The sequence below is a fragment of the Phalacrocorax aristotelis genome, chromosome 10 (genome assembly GCF_949628215.1).
Source record: "Phalacrocorax aristotelis chromosome 10, bGulAri2.1, whole genome shotgun sequence".
Lineage (NCBI taxonomy): Eukaryota > Metazoa > Chordata > Aves > Suliformes > Phalacrocoracidae > Phalacrocorax > Phalacrocorax aristotelis.
Genome location: NC_134285.1, coordinates 18,174,987 through 18,194,056, shown reverse-complemented (window position 1 = coordinate 18,194,056; position 19,070 = coordinate 18,174,987). Strand labels below are relative to the sequence as shown.

The window sequence follows — 19,070 nt, the reverse complement described above, 5'->3', positions numbered from 1 at the left end:
AGACACCCGTGATTCATATTTACCGGAAGTGAGTTGTGACTGCCATGATCAGGACTAGAGGGGCCCTGCCTCCAGCCAGGTGGAGGAAAGGGATAACCGGGTTTACTGAACTGTGTGGATCCGATGGCCTGGCACATCTGACCCACAGGAGTATAAAGCTTTAGTGGACACCGGCGCACAGTGCACCTTAATGCCATCAAACTATACAGGGGCAGAACCCATCAGCATTGCTGGAGTGACAGGGGGATCCCAAGAGCTAACTGTACTGGAGACCGAAGTGAGCCTAACTGGGAATGAGTGGCAGAAGCACCCCATTGTGACTGGCCCAGAGGCTCCGTGCATCCTTGGCATAGACTATCTCAGGAGAGGGTATTTCAAGGACCCCAAAAGGTTACAAGTGGGCTTTTGGTGTAGCTGCCTTGGAGACAGAGGAGATTAAACAGCTGTCTACCTTGCCCGGTCTCTCGAAGGACCCTTCTGTTGTGGGGTTGCTGAAGGTCAAAGAACAACAGGTGCCGATCGCCACCACAACAGTGCACCAGCGGCAATATCGCACCAACAGAGACTCTCTGATCCCCATCCACGGGCTCATTCGTCAACTGGAGAGCCAAGGAGTCATCAGTAAAACCCACTCACCCTTTAACAGTCCCATATGGCCAGTCCGGAAGTCTAATGGAGAGTGGAGACTAACAGCAGACTACCGTGGCCTGAATGAAGTCACTCCACCGTTGAGCGCTGCTGTGCCAGACATGCTAGAACTTCAATACGAACTGGAGTCCAAGGCAGACAAGTGGTATGCCACAATTGATATTGCTAATGCATTCTTCTCAATCCCTCTGGCAGCAGAGTGCAGGCCACAGTTTGCTTTCACTTGGAAGGGGGTCCAGTACACCTGGAATCGACTGCCCCAGGGGTGGAAACACAGCCCTACCATTTGCCATGGACTGATCCATAATGCTTTGGAACAAGGTGGAGCTCCCGAACACCTACAATACATTGATGACATCATTGTGTGGGGCAACACAGCAGAAGAAGTTTTTGAGAAAGGAAAGGAAATAGTTCAAATCCTCCTGAAAGCTGGTTTTGCCATAAAACAAAGTAAAGTTAAGGGACCTGCACGAGAAATCCAGTTCTTGGGAATAAAATGGCAAGATGGTCGTCATCAGATCCCCATGGATGTGATCAACAAAATAGCAGCCATGTCTCCACCAACCAGCAAAAAGGAAACACAAGCTTTCTTGGGTGTTGTGGGTTTTTGGAGAATGCATATTCCAAATTACAGTCTGATCGTAAGCCCTCTCTATCAAGTGACCCGGAAAAAGAATGATTTCAAATGGGGCCCTGAGCAACGACAAGCCTTTGAACAGATTAAATGAGAAATAGTCCATGCAGTAGCCCTTGGGCCAGTCCGGGCAGGACAAGATATAAAAAATGTGCTCTACACTGCAGCCGGGGAGAATGGCCCTACCTGGAGCCTCTGGCAGAAAGCGCATGGGGAGACCTGGGGTTGACCCCTAGGGTTTTGGAGTCGGGGATACAGAGGGTCCGAAGCCCGCTATACTCCAACTGAAAAAGAGATATTGGCAGCATATGAAGGGGTCCGAGCTGCTTCAGAAGTGGTTGGTACAGAGGCACAGCTGCTCCTGGCACCCCGACTGCCAGTGCTGGGCTGGATGTTCAGAGGGAACGTCCCCTCCACACACCATGCAACTGATGCTACGTGGAGTAAATGGGTTGCACTGATCACCCAGCGGGCTCGAGTAGGAAACCCCTGTCGCCCGGGAATCTTGGAAGTGATTATGGACTGGCCAGAAGGCAAAGATTTTGGAATATCACCAGAGGAAGGGGTGACACGTGCTAAAGAGGCCCCACTGTATAACACACTGCCAGAAGATGAGAAGCAATATGCCCCGTTCACTGATGGGTCCTGTCGCCTTGTGGGAAAGCACCGGAGACGGAAGGCTGCTGTATGGAGTCCTACACGACAAGTAGCAGAAACTGCTGAAGGAGAAGGTGAATCGAGCCAGTTTGCAGAGGTAAAGGCCATCCAGCTGGCCTTAGACGTCGCTGAACGGGAAAAGTGGCCAGTGCTCTATCTCTCTACTGACTCCTGGATGGTGGCAAATGCCCTGTGGGGCTGGTTACAGCAGTGGAAGCAAAGCAACTGGCAGCGCAGAGGCAAACCCATCTGGGCTGCTGCATTGTGGCAAGATATTGCTGCCTGGGTAGAGAACCTGGTTGTAAAGGTACGGCATGTGGATGCTCACGTCCCCAAGAGTCGGGCCACTGAAGAACATCGAAACAACCAGCAGGTGGATCAGGCTGCCGAGACTGAAGCGGCTGAGGTGGATCTGGACTGGCAGCAAAAGGGTGAACTATTTCTAGCTCGGTGGGCCCATGACACCTCAGGCCATCAAGGGAGAGATGCAACATACAGTGGGCTCGTGATCGAGGGGTGGACTTGACCATGGATGTTATTGCACAGGTTATCCACGAATGTGACACATGCGCTGCAATCAAGCAAGCGAAGCGGGTAAAGCCTCTGTGGTGTGGGGGACGATGGCTGAAATATAAATATGGGGAGGCCTGGCACATTGACTATATCACACTCCCACAAACCCACCAAGGCAAGCGCCATGTGCTTACAATGGTAGAAACAACGACTGGCTGGCTGGAAACATCTCCTGTCCCCCACGCCGCTGCCCGGAACGCTCTCCTGGGTCTGGAAAAACAAGTCCTGTGGTGACATGGCACCCCAGAGAGAACCGAGTCAGACAACGGGACTCATTTCCGAAATAACCTCATAGACACCTGGGCCAAAGAGCGCGGCATTGAGTGGGTGTATCACACCCCCGTCACGCACCAGCCTCTGGGAAAATCGAAAGATGCAACGGACTATTAAAGATGACACTGAGAGCAATGGGGGGTGGAACATTTAAACACTGGGATCCACATTTAGCAAAAGCCACCTGGTTAGTCAACACGAGGGGATCTGCCAGGCGAGCTGGCCCTGCCCAGTCAGAGCCCTTACGTACTGTGGAAGGGGATGGAGTCCCTGTAGTGCACATAAAAAATATGTTGGGCAAGACAGTCTGGGTTATTCCTGCTTCAGGCAGAGGCAAACCCACTCGTGGGATTGCGTTTGCTCGAGGACCTGGGTGCACTTGGTGGGTGATACGGGAGGATGGAGGAGTCCGGTGTGTACCTCAGAGGGATTTAATTTTGGGTGAAAACAGCCAATGAACTGAATAATATGCTGTTAATTGCTATATGATGTTGTATGTCATCACTACTATGGTTGCTATATGCCATATCAATGGCATGTTATCATGGTGGGAATCTCCCAATTAATAATAATAGCAAATGAACTTTCAATGGAACCGAGCAAAGTGCAGCAGTGAGAGAACAAGAACTACCAGTGCAGCGGTGATGGAACAAGGACTGACATGCAACAATCTGACCCCACACATATCGCCTCTCTGAAGGACCCTTACAAGAGATGAAATCCAAAGTCATGGACTAAATGAACTCAATGGACATTTCACAGGCATTTTACAGGGGTGTTCCATAGACTAGGGGAATGATAAATGAAAAATCTGTGTATATATATATATTGTTAAAGGATGAGAAGATGGATAGGGATTATTGAATTTGTACTGAATAGTATGGGACCTGAGCATGATGTCAACGATATGGAATAAGGGGTGGATACTGTCATGGTTTTAGCTGGGATAGAGTTAATTTTCTTCACTCTAGCTGGTGTAGTGCTGTGCTTTGAAATTAGCATGGAAAAAAAAAAACCTGCTGAGATAACACACAGATGTTTCGGCTGCTGCTGGGTAGCGCTTATACTAGTCAAGGACATGTCCAGCCTCCCATGCTCTGCTGGGTGCACAAGAAGCTGGGAGGGGAGGGGGCACAGCCAAGAGAGTGGATTCAAACTGACCAAAGGGATATTCCATATCATGTAACGTCATGCCCAGTATGCTACCTGGGAGGGGCTGGCCGGGGGAGGGGGGAGCAATCACGGCTCGGGGACGGGCAGCGTCGGTCGGCGGGTGGGGAGTGGTTGTATCGTTTGTGTTTCCGTGGTTTTTTTTTTTTCCCCTGTTTTCCCTTTCCCTTCCTTTTCCCTTTTATTGTATTAACATTATTGTCAGTATTATCATAATCATTTATCATTATCATTTTATTGTAATCATTAAACTGTGCTTATCTCAACCCACAAGTTCTTTTGCAAGTCCGATTCTCTTCCTCATCCCACAGGGGTGGGGGGGTGAGCGAGCGGCTGCGTGGTGTTCAGTTGCCAGCTGAGGCTGAACCACGACAGTTATTTGTTAACCTTACTCATAGTAGTATTTATTCACTTACAGTTGGGATCTCTGGGTTTTCAATACAAGTCCGTATCTAATACTGTATGTTCAAACTAACATATTAGCAAAAAATGTAGAGTTGGTTGGCCTTTGAGCATTTGGGAAAGGAGGAACTTTCCTGATGTTACATTAGAAGTTTCTTCCAATTTAATCACATAAAAAGCAGAGCAAACAAATTGATGTTTTTCAGTAGCACAGTTTAGTGAGCTGGGTGTCACCCTGAAATCTAAGGAAGTGGGTACACAATGTCCTTTCTTCCCTTTATTCACCAGAACGCAATCCTGCTAGGGATTATCTTTGGCTAATAGAAACATCTACTCTATCCTCATAGCTACTGTACTGGCTCATGAATTACAGTCTCTTACAGGCTTCTTTCAGGTCCATTAGGTGCATTTCCAAGTGTGGATGAACACTGCTGTCACCACCCACCCTCCCTAGAGCACAACAGCTCTGAGAGCCAACTTGTCAACCCCTGTTTAGACATAGACCTTGGGTTCAAAATACTGAAAACGTGCCTCATGGCTCAGCAGTCCAGTCCCACCTCCAGTCACAAGCATTCATATCATATGCCTGTTTCTGTAAGCCAGCCAAGCTGCATCTCCAAACAGCTAAGCCTTTTGCATCCACCCAGCCAATGTACAGGCTATCACAGAAATCAGCTGGTTTGATGACTTGACAACCTAGTCATAGCCAATTTACGCCTCTTTGCTCTCTATTTAAAAAACAAAAAATTTAAATAGTTCTCCTTTCCTGGAGATTTATGGAAGGGTATAAAACCCCCTCTTAGCCCTCCTTTTTAGCCCCGCTAGAGACCCCAAGCTGCAGCTTTTCTTAGATAAAAATGCTCCACTGATCCCACCAGCAGCTCTTCTCAACTACTGCACCTGTTTAAAGGCAGTTCTGAATATGGACATAAGAATTTTAAATTGTCCCAGCTTATGTATCTAGTTTCTTCTACAGTGATAGTAATATTTTGTTATCTCTGCTGTTAAGCACCTTGCATCTCATCCAAGAACTAAATTTGTTGTTCTTACAGCCTTACATATTGATGGCTCAAACACCTACAATCAACTTAAACCTCAGGTCTTTCTCTTCCTCTGTCATTTTAACTACTGAGCTCGGTGTTATTAGTCACTAAGTGCACTTTGTACTATTAAATTCTACCTCATTTCTCCAGTCACTTTCAAGGCAATCCAGTTCTTGTGCAATACTCTGATCTTTCCCTGCAATGACAAGGCTGATCTCACATCCTCTGCAAATTTATTCAGTGCACCCTTAGAAGGCATGAGTATAAATAGTATTAATAACCAGCCCCAGAACAGGTTCTTAAAGAAGTCCATCAATGACCTCTTTTGTAGCAGAGTCCAGCTCTCAATCCTGTTATATTCTTCCCTTTAGCCAGGCCTTCACCTGTTCTTTACCAGATCTTGTTCTAATCCTAATTCTTCACAAATTAACTAGTTTTATTTTAGTTCCAACATGGGAACTGCCTTACTAAAACGCAGAGGTATTAGACCTGATGCAAGTCCTTAGTTGACCCTTTAATTAAAAATAAATACATAAAATTCTCAAGGACAGGTATCCAACCTGCTATACTGCACCTTGGTCAAATCGCAATGCATTTGATCCTGCTTCCCATGGTTTTAATTGTCCTTTCCTTCAAAACATACCCCATAAATCTGTGTACTGAGTTCACATTGCCAAGATAACCTGACCTTCCCCGTATCCATTTGCAAGAAAAACTGCCATCAGTGCTACCCCAATTTAGCAGTATAGCCCCAAATGTCCGATTTTAATTACTGTTTCTTTAGAAGTCTGGAAGGACTACTTGTATAGCTTCTTATTATGAGCCCACAGAGCTTCAAGTTATGCCCTTTTCTTTTTGGTTGCCTTATAGTTCCAGTCTACTCATCTCATTCTCCCTAAGCATATGCTTTTCAAATCCTGTATTTGAGGCACAGCTGCTATTCCAACCTGTTCATGTGATCCCTGTAGTACTTGGTTTTAAACGTCTCCATCGTACATGGGAATAAAGACCCAAGGAATTATAACCATCTCAGTTGTTTGCTACTGACCAGTTTTCTTTGCCAAATTAGAACAGTGGGGTTGTTTTCAGTGATACAGTGTTTTCTTGATCCCTGCTGCTTGCTAGGCTGTCCCCCATATAGTACTCTAACAACTGCTGATTCCTTTATTTAATATTTATCTTCCTCTGTATTACTATGTATGGAAACTACACAAATATTTTCCATCCTTCTCCCTCATTTCTCAAGTTAAAATCAACAGATATGCCAACCTCAAACTAAATCTATTAAGCCAAGAACTACCGAGATGGCATTTATATGCCAGGATTCTTCACTTCTGGGAGGGTCTTCCAAGTAGATTTGGGGCAGACATCACAGCCACAAGCCACTTCTGCTCTGACAGAGCCTTACTCATTTGTGTGTTCTGATGTTATAGCCTAAATGCAAATTACTCAGCTCGATGAATATCCAGACCTTCGCAGAGAGGTTTTTAAGTCACTCTGGCTGTTGTTGGTCTATCAAACGATGCAGTTGAGAACAGAATGTATCAGGTGTCCAGCTCCAAAAAGAACCTACCAGTCCACCTGAGGTCTGCAATAACCATCAGAAGCACCAGTCACTCCAGTAAACAGCAGTAAACCTGTTGAAGCATTTCTTCAAACTGCCAATAAATCTCCCACCTCTACAGCCACCTTGTTTCATGTTTTAGTATACTGTAAGTTTAGTTTTGTTGGAATTGTGCACGATTGTTGCTGGGCTAGAAGCAAGGAGATAGAGTGCCCTAGCAACACAGTGAGCTAAGAAGGTTTCACAGAGATGTTGCAGAAGGACTGACAGTCCTTCCATAAAATACCATGAAAGTGTTCCTGTTGTGTCTTTAATTAGTGAGGTGCCAAGAAGAGACATGCCACTCAGTTTGGGGCTACTGCAAGCACCAGAATGGATACCTAATGTGGGGCATGGCAAGCCAGGACAGCCAGACCAAGGTTGACTCTGGAGCATTCAATCAAAGCATCCACCCTCAGGGAGCCTTCACTTCCCTGGGTTCTTGTCCAAGTTCATCTCATGAGCCATAATCGCTAAACTAGATCTTACCACTTTTCTATACTGAAAATAACTTAGAATAACTCTCTAGAGTTTGAGGAGAGTGCCATTATTCCTGAATAATTCTTCTGCTTATAAAGTACAGCAACTATTCTTGAAGAAAGCCACTTATCCTGGAAAAGAGTGATTATAGCTGATTCCATCATAATATCTTGTAGACTTCATGTATAAATAAGGCCTTGATGAAAGATTATGTTCAAGAGAACAAGAGGGCTGTTTGAAGAGCACTGGCACTCTGTACTACTGAAATCGGTCCAATCTGAATTCCAACCACAGATTTCACCAGAAGGCTGTACTGAATTAGTCACTATTGCAACTGTATTTATGTGCTGGTTTTGGCTGGGGTAGACTTGATTTTCTTCATAATAGCTAGTATGGGGTGATGTTCTGGATTTGTGCTCAAAACAGTTTTGATAACACACGGATGTTTTCATTACTGCTGAGCAGTGCTTACCAGAGTCGAGGCCTTTCCAGCTTCTCATCACCCCACCCCACCAGCGAGTGGGCTGGGGGTGCATAAGAAGCTGGAGGGGACACAGCCGGGACAGCTGACCCCAACTGACAACTGACCCAAGGTGATATCCTGCACCATATGGTGTCATGCTCAGCATATAGAGCTGGGGGAAGAAGAAGGTAGATGGGGGATGTTCAGAATTATGGTGTTTGTCTTCCCAAGTAACCGTTACACATGACGGAGCCCTGCTTTCCTGGAGATGGCTGAACACCTGCCTGCCGATGGGAAGGGGTGAATTAATTCCTTGTGTTGCTTTGCTTGCATGCGCAGCTTTTGCTTTACCTGTTAAACTGTCTTTACCTCAATGCATGAGTTCTCATTTTTACTCTTCTAATTCTCTCCCCCGTCCCACCCGTGGGCAGCTGAGTGAGCAGCTGGGTGGTGCTTAGCTGCCAGCTGGGGTTAAACCATGACGATTTATTCTGATATAAGACAGTGGTTCTACACTGACCATATGACTCTCCTGAAGCACCACATGCCTGATCTCATGCACAGCAGATGGAGTCCACATACATTCGGTAAGATCACCAGCAAAGCTGCAAGTTTCTAGGTGCCAGCTTTTAAGTTACCAGGATCTTCAAGAGATGAAGCATAACCCAAAAGAATACCCAGGTAGTTTAGTACCAGGAAATAACTGAGGTAGAGAAATCCCTGAAGTGTTCCTGCAGCATAAAAGAAACACAGCTACAAAAGAAGCACTTGCACAACACAATGGAGAAAAGGGTCTCAAAGTATGGTGCAGAGGCTCCCCAAGAACACTGAAAGCAATACATGTTTCACTGCTTAGACGCCCAGTCATCATATGTGTCACACCACATCTAAATTAGTTCGTGTTTAATTGCAAGTTTACAAAGGGACAGCTACACCCTTCATGGCACTGTATAAGTAAGAGCGCGCTGAAGTCTACACATCATATCATTGGGCTTTCAAGTGAGGATCAAAACAATTCACTGGCTTGCTCATAATCATGACAAAAATCTTGGCAATTCATAGAATCTCATGCTGGAATACTGTACAAGTATTTGATAAGTCTAGGTCAGCAGCTAGCAGCTTTCAACCTGGTTAGTGGACTCCAAGGGGTCCATGAAAGCTGAGGAAAGCAAGCATATCACTAACAGCTCAAATTTGCTGTCCTCATTGGAAAGCTTTAGAAATCCATAAATCCAGACAGACTGAAAGACACTGCACTAGACACACGTTAAACAAAGGGTCCAGAAAGCCTAGAAAGACATGGGAAATAAAATGAGCTAATGAGATACACTTCAAACAGCCTCAGAGAACAGCCAAAGCAGTTATAATTCCATGTAAAGCAATCACTTACTCTGGTCGGCAAATCACCAGGTCCCCTTTATTGGTGCCATATGCCAATCCCAGGCCTGGCTCAGGCAGCCAGCGAGCAGAGTTTATGCTGACATGTCTTCTCTGGTCGGCAGGCATTGGGTACAGAACGTTGAAAACTCTCTGAAACAGTAACAGGAGGTTACTTGACAGGACAATACAATGCAGGAGAGCCAAGGAGGCTCAAACAAATGTTCACTCTCCCTGCAGCAAGGAGACATGCCACTTCAAAGGATGTTGCAGCGAGAGTAAGCAGCTGCTAGAAACGCACATACATGTGCCCCTAAGCGTTCAACAGACTGACTCGCACACAGCTGCGGAGCAGAAGAAATTCTGACCCCAGGAGAATCTGCATGTCACTCAGTGGACTGCATAGCCCTTCTATTCAAAATAATTAAACAAAGTGATAAGTGGTACAGTCATTAGAAAGCAGGACATCTGGGACTCTTCTGGCCTTCACCTCGCATTTTAACTCACTAGAGTGGAATAGGAAACCGGCAAGTACATGCGCCTTTGGCATCAAAACTTTGTTTCTATTAAGCAAACCAAACTTTGGGGAAAAATAATATATAATTCTTTCCTATTTTAAACATTAAAACAGCCTCCTGAAAATGTTTCAGAGTTTGACCAACTGCCACACCAACAGTGCACAAAGGAAAATCAAAATCCAGAGATAAGAATAACACTACGCAAGTAACAAACCCCTCAGTTCAGGTCCCCTTCTGACACCACCCATTTTACCTGCAGTAAAGTAAGAAGCTGAAGAGCTGCTAGGCCAGCACTTCCCAAACGCTGCATTAATGCAGGTGAATGAAAACCCTGTGCGCACAAAGCACCAATAGCAAGCTCTGCTTTCTGGTCTGCACTAGCTTGGTTTCTGAAGTGTATGAGCTTGAAAAGCAACAGCGATGAAGTGAAACAGATTACATGTATGTAGATAATCCCCTTCAACTCCAAGAAGCTAATGTCTTTTGTACCACACAATGCTTTCCTGCACCCTGCCATCCAGCAGCCAGAACTGGGTAACACTGACAACACTGCATTTAGCCAGAAAATATGACACATGTAGATCATAAAAACAAAGGCATGGGAAGTGGATAAAGGGTAATGAGCTGGTTTGGCTACCAGGAATAGACAGGGACAAGCTGCTTCAGTGGACTGGGCTATCAGAACACATTCCATCATGGCTTCAGAAAGGTACGACTGACAACTGCGTTTACAAGTCCAAATCATTAACAGAATTTCTGCAGAAATTTACCTAGGATTTAAACCCATCATCGCTACAGGTAACACAGATTTCCAATCTAGATTTTCAATGGGATAAGTCCCAGCTGAAAGATACATTTTCATTATATTTTCTGGTGTGCAACCATCCATCCATCCCAAAACCTTTCTTCCAGGCTCCTCAGAAAAGGGGATGGTGCTGGACCAGGAAGCAGGGAAGGGAATGAGGATGTGCTGGAACAACAGGATAAAGGTAGATGGGAATGCAGATTAACCACTACTGCACCGCTAAGCTGACCTGAAGTAGTAATTAGAATTCATTAGGGTGGGACTCATCAGCTACTATAACAAGCTGGGGCTCAGGATGACAGCTTAGAAACCTGTTTTTCTCCATAGCTCAACTGACCACCCACATCCTGCCTGGTTGACAATTTAACTTGAGAAGTCTGAGGCAAAGACCACTTAACTGCGTGCCCTCCAATGGTTAGTACCCAGAACCTCCATCTTGACCGTTGTAACACAAAGTATAAGTCAGAGCAAAACAATATAGCCACACTATTTCCCATCATCAGTAACACATTTAACCTGTCCTCTGAGGAGACCACATCGAGGAGAAAAGTTCTTAAGGATTACTCTGTGTGACAGAAGCTGGTCACTCTTCACCCTGGCTGACACTCAGCAGTTCGTGTATTCAGAGAAGCTTGGTGGTTGGATGGAAGGAACAGGCCCTTATGGGTTTATCTAGTTCTTACCCATTTCTGTCACGTCTGCTCCGTTCCCTCCCTGCCTTGCTTGCTGGAGTGGGGCAGGGGGAGAAAAAGAAGGGGGGGGCGGGGGTAATCGGATGTACGACAGTAACACCCGTTACCATGGAGATTATGGTGCACTCTGAGATGGGGAGACTGGATTTTGAGGAGGAGGAGGGAGGAGGAGAAAGGGAGGGGTCCGCCAGAGCTGGGAGCATAAATTATTAATGAAAGAAGCGTTCCAAATCTCTCAAGAACTGTGAGGGTTTTCCATCATATCCTTCTTTGCCAAGTCAGAAACAGTTTCTCTTCTGAGAATGGCTTTGCAAGGTATCACAGCTAGACAAGTTGCCTTCCTGGGTGAGCCACAAGCTCTCCTCCACTAGCAGGTCAGTTTGCACACCCGTTGTCCCACAGGCTCTGCAACAAGCCATGTCAAGGGGGGAAGACTTGCTAGCTACAGCTCAGCGCCCAGGTACTTTGCCGTAAATAGCACCCCATGGAGAATGCTGCTGAGGACATGGGTCTGGTTCTGACAACCTGCAAAAACGTTGGCCAAGGGCAGAATCTCAAAGACAAGATGGCTTAAAAATCCTGTGTAAGAATAGTTGCTTCATCACTCCACTCCATTCACTTCTAAACAGCTTGTCATGCCGAAGAGCTCCCCTCCCCTGCTGCTTCCCACTCCCACACTAATGGGACAACTCCATGCAGTGTTAAGGGTGATGACATCCGTGCGTGTGGTAATTAGTACATAAAAAGAGAAAGCAGCTGTACTGGCATAATCACCACTCGCAGCAGTAACCAGAACCCAGCTAATCAATCTGATGCAGTCATACAGACTGGCTGTTGCAATTGCATCCATTTGCAAGACCCCCTACTCTACCCACAGAGTGGAGAAAAAAATTAAAGTTCCTTCAACACCTGCAGGTCCCTCTCTTCAAAGAAGGTCAGAAGCCTGCCAGGAAGCATTATTCTCCATAGATCACAGCTAACTCCTTTTGGCTTTTTTTTTTTTTTTTCTTTTTGGTCTTTTTGTTTCCATTGCTACATCTTATAACAAGTTACTGAGATATTTAAACCAAAATACCCAGCCTGGAAACATACCACAGAGTGACCACATGTCCTTGCCAGTGGGATTGTCCAGGCTTTATAGTTCTGAACTTCTAGGAATAATATTCAAGTTGTCATAGGAATCCTACTCTTTTTTAACATGATTCTCCAGCTTCTAGATCAAGAGATTGCTTCCAACCCTCACTCTTAAAACTAGCAATACCAATGTATAAAGTTGATAATTCCCCAGTTCCCTTTCATTAGGGCTGGTTGCAGACTAGTCTCAGGCCATATTACAACAGCTATGTTGATGGCCAAGGGGTTCAGGAACCAGTTTAGAACCACTGTTGCAAAAGTCCACTAATCTTTCAGGTGCCCACCACGCTCTACCACAGCCTTCAGTGAGTTTATTTTTAATAGGGTGGCATTTTCATTTAGGACACACGTCATACTGCATTGCACTTTATCAGCCCATAATCACTGCCTGCAGTCACAGAAGGCTTCTAGGCTCTTCACCGTAACCAATGTCAAACTTACTCTTAGCACCACTACACTACTAAATCAATAATCCATAGCCACACCAGATGTGGTAATTCAGCATTTTATGAAGTTGGCAGTTGCATTTGTTTACAGATGCTGTTCTGAAACAGAATTTTGAATGATATGTTTCTCTAGTTTCTCTAGTCATAAGCACTATGAATTCTGAGGAGTGGGAGCTTCAGAACACCCCTATGGAAGCTTAAACCCAAACAGGCAACGTAAGTATAGTAAGCTGTTCTCTTCTTGGCAACAACATATAAATGTCATTTCAGTAGGCAAGAAAGGTCCTACCCCTTCCCTTTAGGGCCACACAACCCAGCCTGGGTTACACAGAACAGTTGCTTGACCTGCGCTTACAAATGTAAGCCCTGCCTCTGGCGATCTCCCCACACTTCGCTGGAGATTCCAGAAGTATTCTGTCATTTCAGGGGTCCCACCTCTCCTCTGAGTTCCGGGGATGTCAGCAAGATTAAAAAGTCCTTCTCTAGAAATACCAAAAACTGTCTAGGTAGCTAAGCACCTACTTATCTCTTTGGCGTGCCTTTTCTATCCTCCCTGAACAGGAATGGGCACGTACATCGTCTCCTGACCTCCCTACAGCTCATTTCATCACTTCACAGCCACTTCTTCAACACTGAATTCAGCAGGGGACAAGATGGCTCAGAGAAAGCAGAGCTATAAAGCATGAGGAAAAGGAAAAAAACAAAAAAGGTCCTCAAAGTGTTCAGAAAACAAGCTGCATGCGGAGTGCAAAGGCCACCTCAAGTCCACTGTTGCTGCTCCCCCTCCAAATTGTTAGTGCTGGCACATCGGTACTGTAGCATCTGCCACAGCCACCGCTGAGGTATTAAACTAAATATTTGCTTATGGCAGAGAGTCAGGAGAGGCTGCATGACAATCAACAGCCTCAAGGAACTTTTCCTGATGATCTCTTCTTCACTACTGTACTTAACGTGGGAAGGAGGCCCAGGGCACAATACATAAGCACAGAGCTTGACAGTTAATTTGTACCTGCCCTGGAGGGGTAAGAAAACTTTTTGATAAAAGCCTCTGCTCTGCAAAGCCCTAGTTACTGGCCTAGAGTTTCCCTCTTCCCCTCCCACTCGGTCCCAGGGAAGCTGCTGCTATTTAATAACGCTCTTCAAATTCCACCTCCATTCCCTCCATTTCTGGGGTCTGCCAATCCCAGAAAAAAAAAAGAAGCTGGGGTTAAAACAACCGACAGGGCAATTACCAGGATTCTGTCAGTCATCAGAATAGCATCAGGCTGCCCCAAGCCTGTGCTACCGCTGCTGGCTGGCAACGGAGCCGCACTGCTCACCTGGTCCAAGCAGAACCATACCTGGCCAAAGCAGGGGCACCACGTCAGCTGCACAGCTGTCTCTTTGTTCAAGGCCTTCCCACCTCTAAGGAAGCAATGGAAGGCAAAAGTGTGCTGAACGCTACTTGTTTGGCAGAGTAGGATCTTTCCTCTCCTCTCTGGCACTCAAGAAAGTAAAAACATGTTTTGAAGCTGGAGGAGAAGAGAAGGTTGGCACAAGCAGGTAGGGAAACTCAGCAGGAACTCTTGCTTTTTATCTTTTTAAATTCAATAGAGGCATTCCTGCTCTTGACTAGATGCATCACCTTTTGAGATGCCAATAAATTTCAAGCCATTACCTTTGCTTAGCCCAAGCAGTAAACTGGGCTGTTAGATCAGCCTTGATAAAGACTGCATGGGGAGGGGGTGCAGCTGTTCTCTTGTTTACATGGGGAAATCTTGTCATCCATGAAGCTCCATCCTGAGAGGTAAAGGGAGAGGAAAGGCTGGAGCAGATGAGGTGGGTTTATCAGGCACCAGCCTAATATTTAATTACAAATTTTTAACTGAATCGCTGCTGTCACCAGAAGCTGACTGAAAACACACAGGAAGAGAAACGTCTAGTGTGCTAAATCCAACAGAAATCTCCTACTGGGAGGACCGGTAAAATCTACAGCTTCATGACCACTCTGACCTGGGTTGCAGAGAAAAGTGCTTCGGAAAGGAGTGTTGATCTCTGCTGGATGGGTTTAGCTGTACTGGCAGCCAATGTTTGCATCTTGTGCTGGCCCAGATCTAAAGTTTATGGTAGTAAACAAAGTGCTCTTCATATGGGTACAGGTAATACCACCAAAGTAATTGCGGAGGCTGCGCAGCTTTGCCAATGTCATTGCAGCTATGCTACAGCTTCTGTACAGGTACCTCATTTTGTAATACACTTTAACAAACTAAGCTACATGAACTACGTAATACAGATGCAGCCCAAAAATCACAGCCAATCCACAATAAGTTCACTGAAAGCACGCCTCTGCTCTTCATCTTCTGCTCCACAATCTGACCTTGAACAAGAACTTGAAGTTTCGCTTCATTTTTTTTTTGATTGCAAGCACCTTACTGAGATTGAACAGTCCCTAAATAAATTACCTTTTTTTTTTCCTTTTGCCTTACTCATCCTAATAGGGTGTTGCCACTGAAAGATCTCACCTTGGGGCTGTGTTTTGTTGTTTTTTGTTTGTTGTTTGGTTTTTTTTTTCTCAATGTTTTAACTAATTCACCTCTGACACCAGGGTATCAGATACGCTGCTGCGAAGCATCTACCACTCTACTGAAAGCACTACACATCCTTTGCTCAGCTGCCAGGAAGCCACCTGCATGACTGACTTCTATAATGCTGCCAATTAGTTTAAGTCAGTCTGTGACTTTTTAAAGTCCAGAAGCATAAGACGACATAACACTACCCCTTTTTTGCTTAGATTACATTCTTTGCTCTGCCTTCTGTTTATGAATTCCACAACAGCTGCTGAAATTCAGGCATATGCCTTGCACTGCCACAAACCCCAGAGCCCTCTGCAGCAGAATACAAGTCTAGCTTGTCTAGAGCAGAGAGCCTTAAATGCAAAGCAAAACAAACACTCCTTGGGATAACTGACCCGTGGCTCAATGAACTTATTCACGAGACAATGTACATCAGTATTTTGAAACATGGCAAGTCTCCCCTTTGTGTGGAAGGAGTCTTTCTGTATCTATATGCAGGTGCAAAGAAAAAGGCATGCATTTCCCATGATCAGATGGGGGGAATAAAATTGCTTTTTTGCTCCCAGTCTCTTCTTATTCGGCAGGTTGGTCTCAACCCCTCCCCCACAGCTGGTTCCTGCCAAAAACATGCACGTCTTTCCATTAGATCTTCCCTGTTAAAATGGAAAAGACAAAAAACAATGCACTTATCTTTTTGTATTTGTCAGTCCTATCCTCAAATGGACCTTATCATCTAATGCTCTGCACAAATAAAATTTCTTGCAACTCCATTTATCTTACCCAGATGCAATAGGATCATACATGAAATTCTTCTTCCGTCTTTACCAATACAACAAACCTCTTTCTGCCCACCTGTTGTCAGTGCAGAAAAATCCTAGCTTTGCTTCCTGAACCACACTGAATTAAATGAGAACCCTTAATTTTGAGCAACAACTAAAACCTTAACAGAGGATACTTGACTTAATTCCTAAAACAGAACTGCACCAGAAGTTTCTGTTGGATGGAGGAACTTTATGCAAAGGTAAAACACTGTTGGTTCTTCCTGATCATACTTGATCACATCATTTACTGCTGATCTTTCAAATCAGAAGTCTCATTACAGCACACCTAACCCTTTCTTTCTTTAGGCGAGCTCTTGGCATTATCAGCTGGTACTTTATCTCACAAGCCTGCCATGCAACTTCTACATAGGAAAGGACTTTAAAGTAACTAATGGGAAACTTCAAAACATTACCAAGAACTAGGTCTTATGAAGAAATGGATCATCTCAGGTAACAAAGCTCTCACTCAGGAAAATAACACACACAGAGTGAAGTGGCTCGTTAATTTACTACCCGTCTCCCAAAGACTGCAAAACCAGGGTAATGCCTCCAAAAAGCCCTTTAGGGGACCAGCCTAAGCCCAGATCTGAAACCTAGGGCTGAGTAAGCAAGAAATTGCTGAACAAAACAATTGTCCTTTTAATTGTGCGTGCATGTGGTTGGAACAGATGAAAGGAGAGAAACAGGAATGCCATAGGGGGTGTTAGTGTGACAGAAGATGTATATATTCAGTGCAGATGCAGAAAAGTGAACTGAACTGTGCAAACAGGAGTGTGCCCCCAGCTATTGCCATCTCTTGCAAAAATCACTGACAGCTCTCAATGCTGGACCAATCTAATAAAAATACAGTTACTTCTATGGCAGGAGTGACAAGCTTTTTTATTTTTGCCCTTAACTCACACTGCAAACCAAAAGCAGTACCTGTGAATTCCCCATTAAATGTCATGCTGAGACTGTAACAGCAAAATCTATAATATGTTAAAGATCTAATGACAAGAGCAAAGGATTTGTGCACAGCTGCCATTCTACCCTGCTCTCCGTCTGCTGAGCCTCAACAGAACAGCATACAAGATCAAATGTCAACAGTATGTTGGATGACAGAGCTACATGCACCCTCATCTAGGTGAAAAGAGGCTGTCATCCAGCTGCCTACATGTCTGGAAGGAATAAATACTGGAGGAAGGAGTTGGCTTAAATTTCATTCAAGAAAGATGGTAGGAAGCAGTACTGAAAAAAAAAAATCTTCATGAAATTGCAAATCTCTTCTCAGCCCATGGCCTGTTTAGTGCAAATCTGGTAATAATTCACCTTGGCTCCCTTCCCCTATCTGATGAGATGACTGTATATAAACCATCTCAGATGCAGAACCACATTTGCCATCTATCTAGTTAAAATTATGTACCCAACCGCACCAAAGCTAACAGTAGCTACTGTGGGGCAGATGGGCTCAGCACTCCTAATACTGGACCCCATATTAAACAAAAGGTCTTGGCTCTCAGCTTCACATCCCATGAAGTAAAAACATCCTGAATAGATGTCATTTGTCTTTTCTTCACACCAGTTTGCTAAAACTGACGCTGCTTGCATGTTTAACCATCGCATAAGATATTAAAACAGTGTTTTACGAAGGGATCCTAACAAGTTTTTACAGTTTCTGGTAAATTGTCTCAGCAGCCTTCATGCAGATATGGGTGAAGTGGCAAAGACAGCAATTTAGCTAACTCTTACAACATCCCAAATCCTGCATTTATACTCAAACGTGCACACCTATGCAAATCTTCATGCTGTCTACAACGCTAAGGTGGTGCTGCATTTTCTGATCATGTTGAATACAGCTCTTTCTTACAGCACCCTACGTAAGCAGTGCTTACCAACACAGGTTTTGCATATGCTCTGTTTTTCTAAAGTTACCTGACAGAATCTGCCAATACACAGAGCACATAAAACTATTGGTCCTCAACCAGACTACTGTGCTCCGCTTCACCTTAAAAGGTAGGATTTCCCATATCAGTCAGAAAAAGGTTCTGTCCCCATGCCCTCTTCCCAGTACCAACAAGCATACACAGTCTGTGACTCTGCTTGGGCTTCTGGCAGTCTGAGAAACATCTGTCCAGTTCAACTTCTGCCAACAGTGAAAAATTTCTTTGGGCAGTAATTGAATGTATTATTTGCAGTTCTTCTGAGTTGTCAGAAGCTCCCCCTGTTGACCCGAAGATGTCAAAATCTCCCTCAAGAGCAGATCCAAAGGACCACACCAGTAAGCACGCTTTTTCAATAACACAGCAAGACATTTACTCTCTTTATTGAAAACTGCCCGTTTTCAGAAGTATGTTAGTTCACAGGAATTTTTCCACTGGAAGTAACATGTTACAGTAAGCCATCTCCATATATTCTCCTAATGAGTTTTCCTTTCACATCATCAAGGGTTCTGACAAAACTGTAACTTGCGCCCCAGCGAAGCAAATGTGCACAGCCATTTGCTTTCAGGCTCAGTCCCTTTGCTTATGGCTGCAGGAGTATTCACAGCTCACCCAGTGAGTCCACGAGGTCTGGCAGTGACCTTTGCAGACCACACTGCGTACGTTCTACTGACACTTGCATGAAGCTCAACAGACAACAGCAGCACTCAGTAGAATTGTGCAACTTCTCACATATTCTGTGTATTCTCCTCGTTAAGAGTTAATAAGCTGAAAAAAAGCTTGGCTCTGTCCTAAAACCCTGTGTGCCTGTCTGCTTCCTGCAGTTTTTGGAATTCTCTGTCTGTTTACAATGGAAGAGT

At 44.9% G+C, this 19,070-nt stretch overlaps 1 protein-coding gene across 5 annotated transcripts in view; it reads right to left on the bottom strand.

Moving 5' to 3' along the window:
• The window catches only part of AMBRA1 (autophagy and beclin 1 regulator 1), a 152,728-nt gene that overhangs the window by 29,859 nt on the left and 103,799 nt on the right, over positions 1 to 19,070 (bottom strand). For all 5 annotated transcript variants that reach the window (XM_075105475.1, XM_075105471.1, XM_075105473.1 and 2 more), the window contains one exon: positions 9,337 to 9,476. In XM_075105475.1, coding sequence (XP_074961576.1) covers positions 9,337 to 9,476 — 140 coding nt within the window. The remainder of the gene's footprint in view (positions 1 to 9,336; positions 9,477 to 19,070) is intronic.